Source organism: Choloepus didactylus, chromosome 3, assembly GCF_015220235.1.
Source record: "Choloepus didactylus isolate mChoDid1 chromosome 3, mChoDid1.pri, whole genome shotgun sequence".
Taxonomy (NCBI): Eukaryota; Metazoa; Chordata; class Mammalia; order Pilosa; family Megalonychidae; genus Choloepus; species Choloepus didactylus.
Genome location: NC_051309.1, coordinates 21,024,428 through 21,047,263, shown reverse-complemented (window position 1 = coordinate 21,047,263; position 22,836 = coordinate 21,024,428). Strand labels below are relative to the sequence as shown.

The 22,836-nt window shown below is 34.7% G+C and overlaps 1 protein-coding gene across 2 annotated transcripts in view; it reads right to left on the bottom strand.

Annotated features, from left to right (window-relative positions):
• Positions 1–22,836, bottom strand: part of SLIT2 (slit guidance ligand 2) — a 391,304-nt gene that overhangs the window by 54,063 nt on the left and 314,405 nt on the right. For both annotated transcript variants that reach the window (XM_037829492.1, XM_037829493.1), the window contains 7 exons: positions 22,360–22,431; positions 21,763–21,834; positions 20,107–20,178; positions 17,147–17,310; positions 3,395–3,519; positions 3,173–3,270; positions 1,793–1,932 (listed from right to left, as the gene is read on the bottom strand). In XM_037829492.1, coding sequence (XP_037685420.1) covers positions 1,793–1,932; positions 3,173–3,270; positions 3,395–3,519; positions 17,147–17,310; positions 20,107–20,178; positions 21,763–21,834; positions 22,360–22,431 — 743 coding nt within the window. The remainder of the gene's footprint in view (positions 1–1,792; positions 1,933–3,172; positions 3,271–3,394; positions 3,520–17,146; positions 17,311–20,106; positions 20,179–21,762; positions 21,835–22,359; positions 22,432–22,836) is intronic.

Here is a 22,836-nt window from a genome sequence, read left to right as displayed (position 1 = left end):
AAGCCTATGTTCTCACCAGAAAGGGAATATAAATGAATCCTTGGTTTCTATACTCAGGAAGGCATTGGCTATCCAAAGTGTGTTTGAAATGCTTGGGTCCAGTTGGTCTTGGTGAAGCCAGTGTGCACTGTGGTAAGAGGTATCCTAAATTAAGTAGGATCTTAAGACCTTTCTATAATGATTATGTAAAAAGAGAACTATTTTATCTTCCTAAGAAAGTACTAAGTAACAGACTTTAGTGCCAACGTTGGGCTTCTTGGACAACTCTAAATTAGCCCATCCAGTAAAACTCAGATTCTCGGAATAGCTCCACAGGCTCCAGAATCTGTGCACACAAGCTAATGACAAGTATCCAAGTGTGACACAATTAATATTGATGTGAAAACCAAAGCTATGCAACACATAAATTCTACCCAGCCACTTTAGAATTGGTTCGAATACTCTTGCCATCCTTGATTAATGTAACATATCAAATAATGTTTAAATTCTGCCCACTAAGCAGTGAAAGGACTGCATATAAGCAACAGAACAATTTGGGAAAAACAAAACAAAACAAAACAAATGTTCAAATTTCTACTGGAAACTTAGTTATGACAACACTTTATAGCATGAGGTGCTTCCCTAGTATATAAAAAAGAAACATACCATGCAAAAGGAAGATTCAGAGGCATGTTTCAAACAGATCCTGGGTTCCAAAATAGAACCTCATTCTCGGTAGCATTATTCCTCATTAAGAACCATACTTACTAAAGTTCAATGTTTCTGTACTACATAAAAGTGTAAATTTCAATTATTTTCCAAAATTCTTGGGAAAGTTAATCAGACAGTTGTGCTTTCATCTTTCACGTTTAGAGACATAAAACTTCAGTTAATTACATAGTTATTTCACCCTCTGACATTCTTAACTAAATATTAAATTATATGGAAATATGGAAATAAGTATAATTAATGAAAAATCCTCAACAAATTGAAAATGGTCTTTGAACAGAGTAACAGTTTCTACTCCATTTTTTCCTGACAAATAAAATGTGCAACTTTGTCTTTTTCTCTAACAACTTTAAAACTAACTGATTTATTAAGGAAGAAAGATTGTAACTCTGAATTTTTTATTTGCAGCCACCAAGAAAAAAAAAAACAAAACAATAAAATAGATCTTCTGACATAAGAAGAAGTCAGGAACTTGACATTAACTTTATAGGGAATTGATTCATCCAGGGAAGAAGTTTAGTGGTTTGAATAGCCTTATGAGATTTATCACCCAATGAGTTAAAATGTCAGAAACAAAGGTGATGATGGTCTTATTAAACTATTAAAAAATACTTAATTTCCTGTTTGAGTTTTATTTTGAAGGACATGGGTTACTCAGGGAAAATACTCACTAGTGAATAACCAAATACGGACATGAGTAAGTTCAAATGACTAATTATATTTTGACCATGTAAAGAAATGCCCTCTTTTCACATAAATATTGGTGGTTTGGTTTGTATAAAGGAAATGCTTTGCCCGAAAATGACATTCAGTGGTGGGATAAAAGCTTCAGTATGATCACTTCTCTTTGCTGGGTAGCATGACTTTATGATAGATGCCTCTGTCCTAACTTAGCTTGCTGGGTCTTTATTTGCTTGGCTGAAACCCATCTTTAATTCCTCCTGCTATTTATGTTACATCTAATTTCCAAAACACCTGCTGGTTATTGAATAATACAATGGTTTACTAAACCTATATAACAGTGCAAATGATACTTTCAAACAGATATACAGATTGATGGCATAGCATAGCCTATTCTTCATACCTGTGTACTCAGGTGGGCAAAGGCATGTGTAGTTATTAATTCCATCGACACACGTTGAATTATTTTCACAGTCATTATCTTCACAGTCATCCACATTGATTTCACAATTTTCTCCTTCAAATCCATCAGCACAAATGCACCTACAAGCCAGGAAAAGAAAAGATAAACACATATTTTTACTGCATTTTTAAACCATGTGATCTAAATGCTAAAAAAAAGGCATAAATATGCTCACCAATAATAGAGCACTTAACTAAAAGAAATTGATTTTTTTTTAAATGCTTTAAAATGACATGGTGCAAGCATCAATTTAAGGCAATATCCCCTAAATCAGAAAACATTTGAAAAAGAAAAGGTATTTTGACTGCTCAACAGGAAATGGGCCCATGGCCATTCAAGTTAATAAATCTGATGTATTTGTAGGTCCAAAACACAAGCAAAGTTCACTCTATGGGCCTAGATATCTGACTCTCAAGTAAAATAATTCAGCCTTCTTTGCTCACAAATGATGAAGAATTGGAAATCACACTGCCTACTACTTTATGTGTAATGTCCTTAATGTCTGAAAAAAAAAAAAAAAAGAAATCTGAAAATTAAATTGCATCTTCCTTACAAGTACAAAATGTGAATGTTCCTTTTAAATCTCAACAAATACAATTTTTCTCCTGACATAAAATATTACACAATTCAACCTCAGTAAATATTAGAATAATCTTTGGGTAAAGCCCAGATGAAAAAGAGATAATTTCATAACAGAACGCAAAAATGAAGTATATTTTCTCTAAAAAGTGACAGTTCTAACGAGTTTTAGTAGATTAGTATTCCCATTGAAATTATTAATGCCATTTAATGAAGAACTCTATTTCATAATTCATGAGGTACATCTTGAGTAATTACACTGTATGATTAAATAACTCCAGATTAAAAATGTTTACAGCATGTTTGCCTACTCATATTGTGGCTTGGAAATGAATCATTAGTTCTCTGGTTCAGTGGAACCTACATCTTATCATTTACATACTGTTTGTTAAAGGAGTACAGAAAACAACAATGAATATACAACTTGCTGCAGGGGCCAGCCAGCTATTAATTATCATAACGGAGTTAATACTTTGTCTTGCCCTAATCTGACTTGATTAATCATAATGTGTATGTATGCTTTAATTTCTTGTTTTTCTAGCATTTTGAGCTGAGAATACTGAAGTGTTTTCATTAAAAAAAAAAATGAAGAGGGTCCAATACATATTGCCCAAATCAATAGGTTTTGGAGGTTCTTTAAAAAACGATGCTTTTAAATTTGAAAAGGAAAACTATTATTTGTTTAATTATTCTTGTTCCAATACTTGTGACACAGAAGATCATAGACTAACATAAACCTACCAGAATCCATCTTTTCCTCCTTCTTTTAAGTGGCAAGTTCCTCCATGTTTACAGGGGTTACTGATACATGCATGAATTGGCACATCACAGTCCTGTCCCTGGAGAAGGAATGGCCATGCAAAAAAACCTTAGTGCAAAGAAAGTAGCTCTCAGCATATGCAGAAAGCACAGTAGAATAATGAGGATGCTCAGATGAAAGCTCTCGCAACGGCTTCTACTTACCTTGAAACCGTAGGGACAGGTGCACCGATAAAAGTCAACTGGATCATTATTACAGGTGCCATCATTTTTACATGGATTCGATAAACAGGGATTACATTTAGCAAGAATATTAACATCCACCGGACCTAAAAATTAATTGACAAATATTAGAAACTGATGCCTTCTATTTTTAGTTCATGACAAAATTATTTCTAAGCCTTAAAGTAATAGTAATTTCTGCATAAAAATTATTGGTCACATATTCATATGTGTTTCTCTTCCGTGACAAAACAAGACACCCATATCATATTATGTTCAAGAATCCAACAGGAAGGACTGTGAGACTGTCTGATGTTGGACAGTGGCTCAGTGTTGTTAATGTACTTGGTTAGTATCTGAGGTTAATGGCACCAATGTCACAGGGCCCATCCCCTCTGGGCCAGCTAGCTTATGTGCTGTGTTCCATGACCACAGTCTGCCCCTTAGCCTCAGTCAACTGTCATGGAAATGCATGCCACTGGTCACAAAGCAGACTCTATGGATGTGGTGGGAAGGGGAAGAGGTTTATAAATAAGCAGAAAGTCATCACTGCAACTAAAAAATGACAACGGAAAGCAACTGCTCTGATAAAATTTGTTTAGAAGTGTCACTTTCACGTATATGATACAAAGCATTGCCATTTTTAATGCATACGGAAACAACCAAAATTTAATCTTTATTATATGCTCACTCTTTTCCTTTTGATTCACTGTTACCATATTCACCAGTCAAGTGATGGACCAGGTGTCTGTATCTTCCTCTCCAAGAAGAAAGCATCACTGAGATAATCTCTACTGGCAGTCTTGTCTTTTGGGACACTTAGTTTAAAAAGCTCATGGCCCATGAAAGGTCTGATTAAATGCACATTTAGCTGCAGTCATTTTCCTTTGGTCACACATATTTATTCTATGAATTGCTAACATCTAGAAATTGTACTGCACTCAATAGAATTATGTTCCTCTGATGCTGCCTTTTGCACAGTTTGTGAGAGGTCTTTAGATTTCCTTTTGGAAACTGACTAGGATAATGGTAGAGTAACATCTTTATAAAATAAAAATATTTTATAATATAAATATCTATTGTGTCTCTGTGGTTATTGATTTCTCTGTAGCTCTTTATCCTCATCAGAACAATCAGCTATAATTCACATTGCATGCTTCATCACACAAAATTTCTAGCAGTTATCTGAGACAATTGTTTAGCAGCAACCCCCCCACCCCCTGCCTTGCTACTATTGCTGTGTAACCTTCTAAGGAACTTTCATTCAAATAGTTTTATGACTCTGCTCATATAAACTACCTTTCATGTCACTTTTCTACAAATTAGAGCCTATGTCTATCAGTTGGCGGCCAACTCATAGAAACTCACGTATTGAAGAGAATGCAAATTAGCATGGTGGCCAGAGTGACTTGTCATATCTAAGTATTCCTTTACCCTGGGAAATATCAATACATATTCAAATAATAATTTTGGAGTAAAATACAAAAAAGAATAGTGTTGCATATTGTTAGTTCTTATATGATCCAGAATTTATCTGAAGAAAAAGAAGCTTTTACTAATCAGAAAGGTGATAATTTTAAAGTTCCATATCAAGGTCTGAAGATAATGTGAAGAAATGGGAACTTTAATAAACAGAGAGTGGGACTCTAAATTGGTACAGTTAATTTGGAGATAATTTCGCAGTGTCTAATATTAAAAATGCTCATACCCTATGACCCAAATTGTACTTCTTAGTAACTTCTCTAAAGATACACTTACATTTGTGCAAGGAAATAGTACCTTCAAGAATGGTTAGTTCAGCATTGTTCAAAACAGCGAAGAATTGAAAACATAAATGTCTTGGAGGAGAAGGGCTATATAAACGGTGATCTTTTTATACAACGGGATACTATACAGCAGGTAAACAAGGTATTTAGTCAGTAGTTCTCATAGTATGGTCCCAGTAAAGCAGCATCTACATCACCTGTGAGGTTCTTAGAAATGCAGATTCTCAGGCCCTGTTCCTACCTACTGAGTTAGAAAAGATGCAGGCGGAGCCCAGAAATCTGTGTTTTAACAAGCTCACCAGGTGATGATGATGAAAACAGTCTGAAAAAATACTGAGTTACTTTGATACGTAAAAATAGGAATTGGTTTCCAAGATTAAGTGTTAAGTGAAAAAGGATGTTGCAACATGGCATAAATAGTGTGATGCCATTTTATTTAAAAACAAACATATAAGACCAAACTATTAATATAGTTTTGCAATGGATTTCTGTATATGTTTTGTGGTGGTTTGAAGCTGTATGTGCCCCAGAAAAAATGTTCTTAAATCTAATCCATTATGAGGCTTCTTCAGTTAAGGGGTGACGCATCTCATTCGGGAAGAATTTAACCTGTTACTGGAGTACTTTATAAACAGAATGGAGAGAGGGAGAGGGAAAGAGAGAGAGAAGGGGGGAAGGGGGAGAGAGAGAGAGAGAGAGAGAGGGAGAGAGAGGGAGGGAGGGAGGGGAAGAGACATAAAGCAAGAAGTTGAAATCAATGAAAAATTGAAGAAAGAGACCAGCGGAGCCACCGTGTGCCTTGTCATGTGGCAGGGCAGCCAAGGATTGCCGACAGCCAGTATCAGGAAGAAAGCATCACCTCATTGATGCCTTGATTTGGACGTTTTCTCAGCCTCAAAAAGGTAAGCTAATAAATTCCCATTGTTTAAGTTCATGGTATTTACTGGAGCAGTATAGGAAACTAAAAACAAACTGAAATAAAAAAATCACTAGAGGGTTTCAACAGCAGAATAGCACTGGCAGAAGAAAGAATCAATGAACTCAAAGAGAAGACAATTGCAATGATTCAGGCTGAGGAACAGATAAAGGAATAAAAAAAAGAATGTAAAAAAGTATAGAGCCAAAGAAACATGTGCGACACCACCAAGCAGACAAATATACACATTTTGGAGGCCTAAAAGGAGAAGAAGGAGATAAAGAGGCATAAGGAATATTCAAAGATATTACAGCAGAAAACTTCTCAAAATTAAAGAGAGACATGAATAGACACATTCAAGAATCACAAAGAACCACAACTGGAGAAACTTGAAGAGAACCACACCCAGACACTTAGCAATCAAACTGTCAATTGCCAACAAGGCTGGAGTTCTGAAAGGTGCAAGAGAAAATCAACGTGTTATGTGCAAGGTATCCCAATAAGATTAAGTTCGTATTTCTCATCAGAAGCCATGGAAGCAAAAAGGTAGTAGGATGAAGAATTTAAAATGCTGAAACAAAACAAATGCCAACAAAGAATATTGTATCTGGTGAGACTACAATTCAAAAATGAGGGAGAGATAAAGACATTCCCAGATAAGCAAAAGCTGAGAGAGTCATCACCACTAGACTTGCCCTATGGACAATGCTAAAAGGAGTTCTTCAGACTGAAAGCAAAGGGCATGAGAAAGTGGATCAAAGTGACATTAAGAAATAAAGATCTCCAGTAAAGATAACCATATGTGTAATATAAGGCCAGTATTATTTTATTGTACTTTTTGGTATGTAACTCCACTTTTTCTTCATACAGGTTTTAAAATGCAAATGCATAAAAAGTAATGTTGAATCTATGACTTTGGAAATGCAAGTACACGGATATACTTTGTAAACAAGCACAACAAAGGGGTGGGGAAATGGTGGGATATAGAAAAACTGTGTATGTCATTTTAGTTAAGTTAGTATCAAATCAAACTTGATTGCTATACATTTAGGATGTTAAATTTAAGCCTCACGGTAACCACAAAGAGAATATATGAAGAATATATACAGAAGTCAATCAAAAGGGACTCAAAATGGTGCACTACAAAAAATCAAACAAAAATGAATGCAAACATTACAAAAGAATTGAAGGACAAAAAAGGTACAAGACAAAAAACAAACAGCAAAATGGAAGAAGAAAGTCCTGCATTTTCAATATTTACTTTAAATGTAATAGGTTAAAGTCTACATTCAAAATGCAAAAATCGGCAGAATGGATAAAAAAGCATGACCCAACTATATGCTGTTTTCATGAGACTCACTTTAAATTAAAAGTCAAAAATATGTTGAAAGTGAAAGGATGAAAAAAAATGTTCCATGCAACTGGTATGCAAAAGAGAGCTGGGATAGCTCTACTAATACCAGAAAAAATATACTTGAATAAAAAATTGTTATAAAGGACAAAGAAAGACACTATATACTGATAAAGAGGTCAACTCAACAAAAAAGACTTAATTATAAATATATATTCAGCTAACGGCAGAGTCCCAAAACATATGAAGCAAATATTGACAGATATGAAGGGAGAAATAGATTGTTCTACCTTAAGAGTAGAAGACTTCAGTATACCACTTTCAATTATGGATAGAATATCTAGACAGAAGATTAATACAGAAATAGAAGACTTGAAGTTATAAAATGACTAAATCTAACAGAGTTGGGTGAAGACAGCCGAATACACATTCTTCTCTAGTACACAGGTTCATTCTTCATGATAGACCACAGCTTGGATTATAAAAGAAATCTGAATAAATTTTAAAACAGTGACATCATACAATATATCCTCTCTGAAAACAAGGGAATGAAGAAATCAAGACCAGGGAGAAGCACAAAATTCACAAATATGTAGAAATTAAACAAGGCACTCTTATATAACCAGTGGGTCAAAGAAGAAATTACAGGGAAGTTAGGAAATCTCTTGAGGCATATGAAAACAAAAATATAACATACTAAAAACCTATTGGATGAAGTAAACATAGTGCTGAGAGGGAAATCCATAGCTCTAAGTGCTGTCATTAAAAAGGAAGAAATATCTTACATCAGAGACCTAGCCTCACATCTGGAGAAACTAGAAAAGAACAGCCAACTAAGCCCCAAGCAGCCAGAAGGAGGGAAATAACAGATTAGAGTAGAGATAAATGAAAGAGAGAATAAAAAAAAAACAACAGTGAGAATCAACAAAACTAAATGTTGGTTCTATGAAAAGATCAGTAACGTCAACAAGCATTTAGTTACACTGCTATAGAAAAAGAGAGAGGATGCAAATAGCTAAAATCAGAAATGAAAGGGAAGACATTACTACCTCTGTCACAGAAATTAAAAAAAATGGATTATAAGATGATAATATAAAAGCCTGTATGCCAATGATTTTATAACCTAGATGAATTGGACAAATTCCTAAAAACATACAAACTACCTACATAAATTCCAGATGAAACAGAAGATCTCAACAGACCAATAACAAGAAAAGAGATGAAATCAGTAATCAAAAACCTCCCAACAAAAATACAAGCAAGTCTAATCCAACAGCATATTAAAAGAATTATATACAATGATCAAGTGGAATTTATCCCAGGTATGCAAGGGTGGTGACATAAGAAAAGCAATTAATATAATATACCATATTAATAGAATGAAGGAAAGAAAAAAAAAGCCATCATCTCAATTAATACAGAAAAAGTATTTGACAAAATCCAGCACAGCTTCTTGATAAAACACTCAAAAAACTGGGAATGAAAGGGAAATTCTTCAGTATGATAAAGGGCATATATGAAATATACACAGCTAACATTATACTCAATGGTGAAAGACTGAAAGCTTTCCCTCTGAGATCAGTAACAAGACAAGGACACCCATTGTCACCACAGTTGTTCAACAATGTACTGGAAATTCTAGTCAGATAATTAGGTAAGAAAAATAAAAAAAAGGCATCCAAACTAGAAAAAAGAAGTAAAACTTCTGTGATTTGCAGATGATATGATCCTGTATAAAGAAAATACTGAAAAATTCCCAATAAGGCTACTAGATTTAATAAACAAATTCAGCAAAGTGGTAGGGTATAAGATCAACATGTAAACATCAGTAGTGTTTCAATATGCTAGTAATGAGCTTTCTGAAGGGGAAATCAAGAAAAAATTCATTTATAAAAGTAACTAAAAGAATCAAATATCTAGGAATAAATTGAGTGAATGATGTAAAAGACTTGTATATGGAAAACAAGAAAATGTAGAAGACCTAAATGAATGCAAAGGCACTCTTTATTCATAGATTGTAAAATTGAGTATTGTTAAGATGTCAATTCTATCCAAAGCAATTTATAAATTCAACCGAATCCAAATACAAATTCCAACAACTTTCTTTGAAGAAAGGAAAAAACAATTATCAAATTTTTATGGAAGGTAAAGGACCCCAAATAGCCAAAACTATCTTGAAAAAGAATGCAGTTGGAGGACTCATACTTCCTGATCTTAAAACTTCTGACAAAGCCACGGTAATCAAAATAACATGGTACTAGCAGAAGAACAGACTTATAGATCAATGGAATCAAACTGAGAGTTCAGAAATAGATGCTAACTTCCATGGTCAACTGATTTTTCACAAGTTGGCCAAGTTCACTCAATCGGAAAGGAATAGTCTCTTTAAGAAATGGTTCTGGGAAAACTGGATATTCATTTGCAAATGAATGAGGACAGATCTCTACCTCATATCATATACAAAAATTAATTCAAAACAGACCAAAGCCCTAAATATAAAAATCAAAACCATAAACTTCCTAGAAGAAATCATAGGAAAATCTCTTGAGGACCTTGTATTAGGCAATGGTTTCTTAGATTTTACACCAAAAGCATGAGAAACAAAAGAAAAAACTGATAAATGGGATTTCATCAAATTTAGGAAACTTTGTGCATAAAAGACTTTATCATGAGAGTAAAATGATAACCTACACTATGGAGATAATGTTTGGAAACCACATATTCCATAAAGAGTTTAATATCCAGAATATATGAAGAAATGCTGCAATTCAACAACAAAAAGACAGACAACTCAATTAAAAAAAAATAGGCAAAGGACTTAGAAATACATTTCTCCAAAGATGATATAGAAATAGTCATTAAGCACATGAAAAGCTGCTTATCATCATTAGACAATAGGGAAATGTGAATCAAAACCACAATGTTATACCATTCACACCCACTAGATGGCTAGTATTAAATAAATCGCAAATAAGAAGTGTTGAAGAGGATGTATTGAAATAGGAACACTCATTCATTATTGGTGGGATTGTAAAATTGTTCAATCACTGTGGTAAGCAGACTGGTGGTTCATCAGAAAGTGAAGTATAAAATTACCAAATGACCTGGCCATCCCACTTCTAGAAATGAAAGCAGGGACTTGAACAGATATTTGTACATTTATGTTCATAGCAGCATTAGTCACAATTATCTAAATATGGAAGCGACCCAAGTGTCCATCAGAGAGTAATGCATAAAGAAAATGTGATAGATATATATACAATAGAATATTATTCAGCAGTAAAAAGGAATAAAGCTTTGACACAAGCTACAATGTGATTGAACTTGAAGCCATCATGTAGAGTGAAATAAGGAAAACAGAAGAACAAATATTGTATGATTTCACTGAAATGAAATAATCAGAATAAGCAAATTCATAGTTAGAAACTAGAATCCTGGTTACCAGAGACCAGGGTGGGGTTAGAGAATAGAGAACTGATGCTTAATTGCTATAGAGTTTCTGTTTGGGGTGACAGAAATGGTTTGGTAACGTATGGCGATGGTAGGACAACATTTTGAATGTAATTAACACCACTGAATTGTCTACTTGAATGTTGGCAAAAGGGGAAATAATATATATGTTACCAGAATAAAATATGTTACCTGAATAAAAAATTTCAAAAAACCTTAGAACTGTACAACACAGTGACCTCTAATGTAAACTATGGATTATTGCCAATAGTATAATTATACTACTATTGTTTCATCAATTGTAAGAAAGTTTCCGCACTAATGCAAAGGGTTAATAATATGGAAAACTGTGTGTTTGGGGTGTGTGTGTGTGTGTGTGTGTGTGTGTGTGTGTGTGTTATATGTGCACTCTGTACTTTCTGAATTTTTCTGTAAACTTCTCTAAAAACAATGCTAATTGTGGCAGTTATTAACACAAATAGTTACATTAACATAATTCCTCATGAGAGATTGTGTTGTGTTAGCTAAAGTTATCACTTAGAGACAGCAGTAGACAAGGAAATATCTAACTACTAGTGGATCCCTTCACTAGGTTAGAGGAAAGAAGAATCCAACTTAGAACAATGGCCTAGGATGCAGCAGCTAAGGATGTTCACCATCACAACAGCAGGTCTGCAAGTGGGAGGCCTGCAAGCATTCATCTGGCTACTTCCCAAGTCCTTGGGAATAATGCCATTTTGTCTATTTTTGGGCTTTCAAACTTGCAAGACTGCAGTTTGAATACAGGAGTTCAGGCTTGGCAACCTGTATTTATTCTGTGGAATGTGATACCTTGCAAAAATTATGTTTGATTATTTAGATGAGAAGCTGGAGATTGTGTAAGGAAAAAGAATTGGAAACCTTTAGAAGAATTTTAAGAGTACACAGGTATTGGAATTTCTAGAATGAAGCAGTCCCTGCCCACTTTACCACAGAGTCAATATTTGTTTAATAAATGGCCACTGAACCATATCTGATTAACAAATACTATCTAATTCCTATACTTTTTTCCAGGAACAAATTTAGTGTCCTATATAGCTAATCATGCTGAATTACTGTTAGTATCTGGAATTTCTTACATGTATATAAAGGGAGAATTTTAGGCCCCCCATATTTGTTCAGTTTAACTAAAGTAACCAAAACAGCAAGCCTTCCCATATGCACAGGCCTCTTCTGAAAGTTTCTCAACCCCTTTGAAGTGTTTTGGTGGTATCAGCATGGGGGATATAGCAAAATATCAAGTTCTAACTTTCCTGGGTTGGTAAAGTTGACTACTTTAGCTGTCATTCTATTTGATTCTCCTTTTTCAGGCCTCTCTTTTAGTCAATTCTTCAAGGATAATTTTTTATTTATAGCAATTGAATTTGAGTGAAGGGAAAATTCAATGATATTTATGTTATATAAATTCTGAACCACAGCACCATTTTCTCCCATCTCAAACTTCCTAAGATTACATAATTTGTTTTCCTATCTTACTTAGATTATAATTCAATTTAACTAAAAATCCGTCTAATGTGATTTTTACATCTACCTGGTTTATCTAAATTCGTTTATTTCTACATTTAACCTCTCTGAACTAATATCCCTTGTATCTGGCTCTCTCCTTTCATTCCTCTTCTTATCCATATTTTGCCCTTTTTGAAGTCTATCCTCTTCTACATCCTATCTGCCTACGATTTTTGATTCATTTTCCATCAGTATACTTTCTCTTAGATCTTTACCTGCAATGATCTTATTCGAGGGGAATGGGATCTTTAATCTGTTTCTATAATACCGAGATACTAGAGCTAAAGGAAGATGTCAAATAAGTCATGATGAAATTATAGAAGGGTTACCACAGCTCCTTAAGCCAAACCAATACTTGAAGAATTTGGCACACTTAATTAGTCCTGGATAAAAGAAAGATGTTCAAGAATAGGAATTAGAGAAGTCTTTTTAGCGTAAAGCACAATTATTCTGGACATTGAATTTGACTCTGTCAATCCAAGTTAGTAAACCAGATTTGACACTTCAGCCTGTAGCCTTAGGATAGTGGAAGCCACCTCATTGGGTTGATTTTAACATCAAACGAGACAAATTAGTGAATATCAGGCACTGAATACAGTGAAGTAACAGTAAGTACTGACACGTTTCCCTAGACTTCCAAAGAGGAGGGGAAATAAAAGTGGTTTGCTTAAAAGGAGAAATAATGTTCTCTGCTTGTTTACCCAAATTTTAGCATGGAAAAAATGCAAATTAGAGCTTGCCATTTATTCATTCATCACAAGTTCATTGAGCATTTTCGATACATATGGTAGGAGCTGCCGAAATTTGGGGAAGCAGTAAAAGCTATTTTTATCAATCCCATGAAGAGGGTAACAACAAATAATTACACTCATTGGTTAGCAATAAACAGTATTAATGATTTTATGTTTTTAAGAACTATAACTATGATTTTTAAATTTAGTATGGACAACCAACAGAAGTAACAATACGATATTAAGAGGAAGAGATTCTCTTTGTTCTTGCATTGCTGCTTAGTAAGAAACTTAAGCTTGGTGGCTGAGACAATCTTCAATCTTCTCTCCTTCGCAGAGTTAACTGGTTCTAAGAAATGTTAAAATATTGCCAATGTTTTATTCCCGTGAGATGTGTGCGATAGAGGAGAAAAGAAATCGCGCTTCAGATATTTACTAATGTTGCTGAAATGGAGGAGGCCAGTCTAGGCTAGCTGGATTGATTTACGATTTGATCTTGACATAAGGGAGCCCTATAGCATCAGCTGCATAGATGGAGGTGCGTTTAGCTTAATAATTCAAAGGGCAAATGAACAGAAAGTTTGGTTACCAATTTGTCTTTGCCAGTTACATTAATATTTAATGGAAGAACTTCTGGACCTCAAATCCATTAAAACCTGTAGGCAGAATTGCTTACTTGACTCAAATCACTAGCTATATACTTGACACCACTATTGCCTCCCACTGAGAACTGTATCTCACTGTGATTTATGACCAAAAGCTCCAAAAAATTTTCTAACTAAAACCCAGAATCTGCCTTCATTCTAGCACCTCTTGGAAACTTGAATCAAGTAACAAAATTCTCTAGCACTGCCCTTGTCTAGAAGTCAGAAGTACATCAAAGACAACTCAGGAAACATGTAGGGATACTTGAAGTTGGGCATAATTAACTAAAAGGAGGCTTATATTTAAAATCAAAGATTCTATGCTCCACTTACTTTTACATTACTACATTTTTAAAGCATAACATCAAACATATTTGTTAATAAAATTCTATCATTAAGTCATTCATTCATCAAATATTTATTGTGGATTTACTTTGTGCCAGGCACTAGGCTAAGATTTGGAGTTCAAAGCCAAGTGAAATGTCTGAGTTTCTGGAAAAATTTATAGTTCAGCAGTGGAGACATATATATATCAACTACATAATAAAGTTGCAATAGGATACGCCGACCGGCAAAGCATGTTTGGGGATATGTGTTTGAAATATCTTCAATGGAAACAGACTCAAGCTCATAAGAAAAATCATGGCTAAATATTTGGAAGTGTGGATTGAAACTAATTGAGACTTAAATGGCTGAGGATAGAACCCCATATAAGTCAATATTAAAGTAATGTGTATGAGAGAAAGAGCTGTCAGCAAAAGAAATGAAGAAAGAGGCTAAGAGAATTTATAAGATGGGGTGATAGTCACCACTGTCTAAGATGAAGAGAGTAAATAAAAAGATAACTAAAAAAGAAACAATTGAATTTGGCAATATGGAAGTTTCTGGTATCTTTATAGTTTTGATGGAGGGATGGAGAAGATGGCCAGATGATAGAAGGTTAAAATCTTACAAATTTTCACTACAGGAATGGTTTAACAAAAGCAGAAAGGCTGAATATTACTCCACTGGGATCTCCTGACTTGACCATATTTACTAGATGCATATGTGTGATCGTAAAAGAACTTCCTGAGCCATGAATAGTGAAATAGAACAGCAATTATTTTATGGAATTATTGAGATTCATAAGAAATAATATGGATGTAAAGCATCTAGGAACAGAACCTGAAACTAATTGTGGGTCCTCCCTCCCCATATAAAATAAAAGTCTTCTAAAATTTCCCTTGTGTTTGACTTCAAAAGTGTAATGGAAAAATAGTTCTTTTTGTTTTTTTAAAGAAGGTACTTTCGGCAGATAACCGTGTCCAAACATGAGTATTCTCTTTAGTCAATTAGAAAATCGTAATCCCAAAAAGCTAAGGTTATTTCAAGTTTAATTATGTACTCATGATAATATGTACTCATGTTAATAAATTCAATAATGTAGGAAGGATTTGACAAAGTTCTAAATAATGCTTCAAAATTAATCTAATAAGTAGACATTTCATTATTCTAGTTTGGGCCAAAATATTTAATCACCTTTATTTATATTTTTATTACATGACTAAGGACAAATATCAACCAATGATTTTGAGAATCAACAACAAAAACCTCAAGTTTTTCAAAAACTCTCCCCCAAGTGAAGTTTTTGATCTTGCTAAGAAAAGCAATGTTACTGGCTGAGGGTTGTGGAATTTTCTCTAGGACTCCAGAATCTAGATTGCCTTTTGGTGGAAGGAAATTTAATAATTTCAAATTATATACATTTTTTTTTGCAAACTATGAAATTCTCTGGGGCACTGGAAATAGGAAATCAAGGGGAAAATGGGAATTCTAGGAAAAAGAACAATATAAAATATTAAGGAGGCTCTTGCTTTTATTTCTTCATTCTTTGCATCCGTTTATTGTTATGGGGAAAATAAAAAAAAACTTTAGATGCTGACTAAAAAATGTATGGGGCAGAATAAGGTTTTTGAAAATCCCTTCTTTTATCAATAAATCATATCGTGTCTTGCATAATCTTTTTATTGGTGTATTGCAATTTTACAATGATAAAATTAGCAGCTAACCTTTATTGATTGCTTATGATGTGGGAGGCACTTTCTAAGTGTTTTACACATTAACTCGTCTAATCTTAACAAAATCCTTTCAGGTAGGAACTATCATCATCTCTGCTTACAGCTGAGGAATCTGAAGCACAGCCTGGTTAGGTAATTAAAAACTAACCTTACCCTACTATTGAAAGGTGAAGCTAGGATTTAGCTCCAACTAAGCTGGGATCCTGACCTCACACCATGACTGCAAAATATTACCTACTTAATATGGTTTTGCTATTTAAACGTTCAAGTGTTGAAAGCTTGTCTTTTCAGCTAGGTTGCAAGTCTTAAGAGAGGACCATATCATAAACTTCTCTATGTTCTACAATATCTAGAATTTAGTTTTGTACAAAAGCATGCTTAATGAACATTTGCTGTCTATATATTTAGAACTTTCAAGAATTTCTCTCATCCATATAATTAATAATTATGTGTGGCCTTCTTGAAACCTTCACAAATTTAGAATAATAGTAACATACTGATACTGCTTTTTGTAATGATTCTTAATCAATATGTTTGTATCTAAAAAAAGTAAAGATAAAAGTTTAATAGTGGTTATCTCCAGATATTTGGATTAGTGGCTAATCTGATTTCTTCTTGCAGAAGTAAATTTTTTCCTATCCTTTACATTTTCCTCTCCTTTAAATTTTTTAATGGACATATATTACTCTTGTAATAAGAGAAGAGAATAATAATTGTATTTAATATACCACTCAGAATTCATAAATATATAATTATATACATTTATAAATAAAACAAAGGGAAAGAAAGGGATGCAGACAAGCAAGAAACATGAACATCAACACAAAGTCTACAGCACAGGAGTTGAGTTGGAAGGTTTGGCCTGGACACTCGGAGGGGCCCATTTCTCCTTACCTGGCATCAGGAAGTCACAGGGCCCTGGCAGCTCTAGGAGCAGGGCACACATTCAGACAGGGCAAAAGGAAAACACTTTATTTGTTAGAGGCTAGAGAAGAAATTTCCAGAGATGGTGCACTCTGCATTTCTTACATTTTAAAAAAATGTAGTCGTTTTCAGTAACTATTTCAGAGATTTATTTGAAAGCCTACTTCTTTTCTTGGGCTCCTCAGGTAACTGCTCTGTCTTGTCCAAACACAGGTAGAAATGGTAATTATTTATTGGGCTGTTCAGTTATACCTTTAACTCTAGGGGCAAACTGCTTTCCCTTTCTTTTTCAATTAACTCAATGATTTTTTTTTTTTTTAAACAGAAGTACCAATGAGTAAACACCATACCTTGACATGCAAATTTTTTGGAGGGAGTTGTGAGTAGCAGCTTATCTGCCATTTCTCCAGGACCAGCGCAGCGAGCAATGCCCGGTTCTTTATATTCCGACTTGACCCAGTCGGATAACCACTGCATGTTACAATCACAGTAAAGAGGATTGGCTCCAATTGCTCTGGAAAAAAACACCACCACAAAAGCACACACACACACACACACACACACACACACACACACACACACAAAGTGTAAGTACTGTTATTCTCTAAGGGAACATAACCCAAATATGCTCAGGAGAAAATCCCTATAGATTTATTGATGATAACAATTTAGAAGAAAGTGAAGACACTGGGTGTTCCCCATTTTCCTAAATTATGGCATCTGGGATTTAGTGGGCTGTCACTGGTGTTAACATTTATCTGGGCTTTACAAGATCTCCTTATATTTGCAGACACAGGTTTATACTGGGATTAATACACACTGTGTGCAGATTAACACCTCCTTCATTCAACAATTATTTACTGAGACTCAATCACTGTGGTAGGTTCTGGGGACCCAAATATGAATAACACATTATAGTTAACTCCAAAGAATTCAATAGTTTGCAGAGGAGACTAACATTGACCCATATCCACAAATCACTTTCATTAGAAGTGCTATGCAAGTATTTATAAGGAGACTGAATGGAGTACTTGCCTGAGGAACTTTGCTGGGGTGGGGGTGGAGCTGGGGGTCTAAATCAGGTAAGCTGTGTGGGACAGATAGAGCTAAGGAGATGGAAAAAGTCAGGAAGAGCATTTCAGACAGAGGATCAGTAAACACAAAGGCATGGAGACAGGAAAGTGCCTGAAATCCTACAGAAACATGCAGCTAATTCACTAGAGCTGACCTGGACCTTAACTGGCTGTCTGTCCCTTTACAAAGGTCTTTAGTTTTAGAACTAAATAATAAAAGTAACCCATACCTTCTCTAATAAAAAAAAAAACAAAAACAATAAAAAACAATAAAACAAAACAAAAATTTTTAAAAAGTAATCCAGATAATACAGCTCATGTTTATTGTGCCATTAACTCTATACAGCGATTGGGCTAAGTCTTTTACTTGTATTACCTCATTTTATCCTAATAGTAACTCTATGAGGTCAGTGCTAAGAATAATCCATTTAAAAGATTAAGAAACAGAGAAGTTAAACAAGATTGGTCCCAAGTAGTAATATGTGCAAAGTAGCATTTTAAAACTGATTACTTTTTATTTGTAATTTCTGATTTGTAATACTTCTAGGCCTACAGTGTAAGCAAAATTAATTCTTACTCTTTTATTCGGTAACTCCAAAAATGTACTTACAGAGCCATACTACTTTCTATTGTAGCAGTTTTCATGCGCAATTCTAGCCAAGAATGGGAATGTATTGACTTTTATGCTTATATGTTTGTCAGGTTCAAATCCTTCTTCTAAATTAAGCATGAGCACAAGGATATTTTGCGTCCTTTGATCTCAACTCTACTGACATTTGCTAAGTAGTTTCTATGTCAGAGGACTCAGTGGAAAAAGCAAATGGAGTGGAGCTCTTTACCATGTAGGAAATAAAAGATAAAGGCATAAATAAAATATACAGCAGAATAGGATGCATGATAAAGAAGATTCAATTTGCTGTCATGGAGGGGTATCCCAAAAAGGAAAGCTCTGCTCACCTCAAGGAGCACCTTCCTCTGCAGCCCTTTCTGATGCACCACCCTAACATCATTAGAATGGCCATTTCCTTTGTTTTGTGGCATACTCTGCCAGATGGCACCATCACAGCCCTGCATGCCTGATCAAGAGGCTCATTCACATTGCATTCCATGCAAATGGCAGCCAAGGAGTTTGAAAAGGAGTGGACCTTGAGGTGGGCACTGAGGCTTCAAGATGAAAAAGCAGAGGGACCTAATAGCTTAGTGGAAGCGACACGAATAGTAGGCACCAGACAGTCTGGTAGACGTATGTACAAAACCCTCATCGAGAACACAGCCCTCAGAAGGCAAATTCAGATGTAGTGTGATAGGCTATTGGCTCCCATCCTCCATGCCATCTCCTCTCTCAGTTTGCTAAACTTCTCATCTTCATGGGGTTTGGTGTGACTTGGGGGGTAGGGTTAAGTCAGGAAGGAATTTAACAGGCAACCTACTCAAGGGAACTGGGCACCAACAAACCTGATCCTTGAGTTCTGCCAGTCACAGGTCCCAGAATTGTAGCCATAGAGGGTTTCGGATCCTGTGACTTCTCCCTGAACTCCCTTCTAGGTTTGCTGTGGTCATAACATTTCAACTCATAATAATGGAATATTGGAACGTGACCCACTTGAGGCTTTTGTGGTCCATTTATCATGTACAGCAGAGTTTTACTGTACTTCCAAGAAATATGGAAGCATAAACAGATTGCCATAAGAAAGAACACAGGAAAAACACTGCAACCAATGTCAGGGTTTGGTGTGTTCCTCCTGCCAGGCTATGAGGTCTTGAAGAGCAGGAGGTATGTATAATTTATTTCACATGTTGTCTCGCCCATGGTAGATGCTCAGTAAATATTTGCTAAATAAATGAATCCAGTCTGAGCAAATCAGGATAAGCATCACAGAGGATATGATACCGGGATTTGTTTAAGAGGAGTCAGGTTTGGGCATACAGAATTGAAGGGGAGGTTGATATTACAGAATCAGAAAATAATAAGAGAAAAGGCACAGGTTAGGAAAGCAGGTGAGGTACGTTTTTAAGAAGAGGTGTATTTAGTTAAACAAAGAGAATGCAACTCATGGGGGATAAGAAGCAGAAAGGTAAATTAAGATGATATTGTGCAGGGCACTGTATTCCAGGTTGGAAACTTTGTATTTTTTTTAAAGGAAAAAAACCCACATCTTTTGTTATATAGTTACAATAAAAGGAAGGTGGCAGAGGACTGTTTGCCCCAAACTCACATGCATGAATTAGGTACTCACAGGTGTGATAATGAAGACAGATCACTGAAAGCACCTTCAGGCACAACAGAAATGTCATTTCCATGTAAAGAACTAAAGGCAAGACAAAGCAAAATTAAATTTTCTATATTTCAGGGAGTTCAGAAAAATTCCCATGCTGATATGAAGATTTAGTTTATGATAAATACTTTAAATCAGTCTTGGCAAAACTGGACATCTATTTGGGAAACCAACAAGTAAGTTCCAACCTCACATCATACACCATACATATAAAATGAATTCCAGATTAAAGAGCTAATGTAAAAATAAAACTAAAAGGTACTAGGAGAAAATATAGAAGAGCTCCTTTTTATAAATTTGGCATGTAGAGAGCTTTTGAAAGCATGATATAAAACCCAGAAAGCATAAAGGAAAAGACTGACAAACTTTGAAAACATAAAATACATCCATATGATAAAAGACTCCATGTAAGACATAGAATGGGAAATATTTGCAACATATTTAAAACATAAAGGATTAATTCCTTTATAAAACAACCTCCCGCATATTAAAAGAAACAAAGTACCCAGTAGAAAAGTGGGAACATTATATGACCAGGCAATTCACAGACGCACACCTGCTCAATAAATAAGTATACTCAAATCTCTAGAAATTGGAAAAGCAAATTAAAAGAGAAATCGAAAATAATTTCCCATCCTGTGATATGGACAAAATAAAAGAATACTATTCAGTGTTTGCAAGAATGCTTGGAAACAAGTAATCTATTAAAGATATGACAGAAAAATAAATTTGTAAATGAGCTCTTTTTTTGTTTGTTTGTTTGGAGGACAATTTGACAGTCACTTTCAGTATCTTCCTAACACACTCCACAGCTCATTTCCACCCTAAGTCACTTGTCAAAATGCCTGCACCTGTGCATAAAGATCAACATATAGAATATTTGCTACAGTACTCTATACAATAATGAAATTTGAGATAAACCAAATGATAATAAACATGAGAATGATTAAATAAGTTATGGTTCCTCCACCCTATAGAATAATCTACACTGGTTAAACAGTTGAGGAATATCTGTATGTGATGTGATGAATATTTCTAAATCATCTTGTTAAATAAAATTAGCCCGTGGCAGGACAAGAGATCACACTTGTGGTTTTAAAAGTTATAAAGCCTTGTGCATACATTTGTCAATGCATAAAAACTAAGGCATATAACAGATACAAAAGAGCACATTAAACTGTCAATTAGTTAACTGTGGGGAGGAGAATGGCATTGAATATTTGAGGTTTGAAGGAGCATTTTCATGCTTTATTTCATATACTTTCAAATAAATCTTTTATAATAAAAATGTATTCGTGATTTAAAAGAAATTAAAACTTTCCTTTATTTCTTCCAAAATAAGTTGGAGCTATAAAAAATACATAACTTAAGGTTATATATCGTTGAATAAATGACTACAGCAACAAGAATTACAAAAGAGAAAGTTAAGTTGTCCAAATCAAAGTTTGTTGAAGGATACAGTAAGGTATGATTTCCTATTTCCAAATTTACAATAAATCTCTGAAGCATATATCCTAAAATACCCAAGAATCAATGAGGCAGTTAAAATATTAAAAAGATATCCCAAAACTCAGATCCCTAAGAAAAGAGGTATTTTGTTAAGTGTAAGGTGCTTACAGTAATCGAAGAGACTTCAATCCATCGAAGGTTCGGGGAGGAATACATCTGAGACGGTTGTAGCTAAGAATTCTGAAAGCACACATAAACCAATTTGTTTTTTCAGGTATCCAGAAATTGCCATATGCCATTTTTTAAAAAAAGCAGTTAAGAAAAGGGTTACTATAGTGTCCAATAAATTGAGAATACTTTTACTTAATATATGTATTTTTATCTTTCTGTTGTCTGGCTAATACAAAATATTTATTCATTTCCTAAGTACAATCTAGAAGGCCTCCTTCTGTCTAAACCTGCCCAACTATTGCTCAACTACCTCCTACCCAAGCTGCATTTTCCCAGAATCCTACCTAAAGGATTTCCCTTAACCCCACCACATAAACATATATTATTCTTTGTTTCTTTTATGGAATCCAACACATTTTGTAACACCCATATTTATTTGTTTCTTTACTGGGTCTTATTTGTCTGTTTCTCCAATAGAATTTACATTACACGAGGGCAGAGACTTTGTCTTGTTCACCAGAAGTGTCCAGTGCCTAGAAAATAGATTTTGTCCAATAGATTAATGAATACTCAGTAGCATTTTTCCACACTCACAAGGTGAGGAGCTGTGTCATGTTGCTGAAGCTCTGATTAGACAGGGTGCTTATTCGGTTGTTACTTAAGTCTCTAAAAGAGAAAAAAAAAAGAAATGGAGTCTAATATTACCACAGAAACTGAAATGTTAGTGGTTCTTAGAAAGAGAAGACTCTTCTTTTTGTTCATAGTAATAACAATATTGTCAGCACTGGGCTATTTTCTGGATTATCCCTTGTGGTAGACTGTATTATTATTTATAATTTTTCACTTCCTGCCCTATTGAAATTAGGAGTGACCTTGTGCTTTGCTTTAGCCAGTGAAGTGTGAACAGAAAGGACAGGTTCACTTCTGAGCAGAAGCTGTAATGTGAGTTCAGGTTTCCCATTTACTCTTCTCCCTCTTCTACAAGGTTTGGGATATGCCACAGAGAGCCTGCTCCTTTAGCCTGGCCCCAGAAAGAAGACATGCGAAGCTGTCTCCCAAGAGTCATATTTC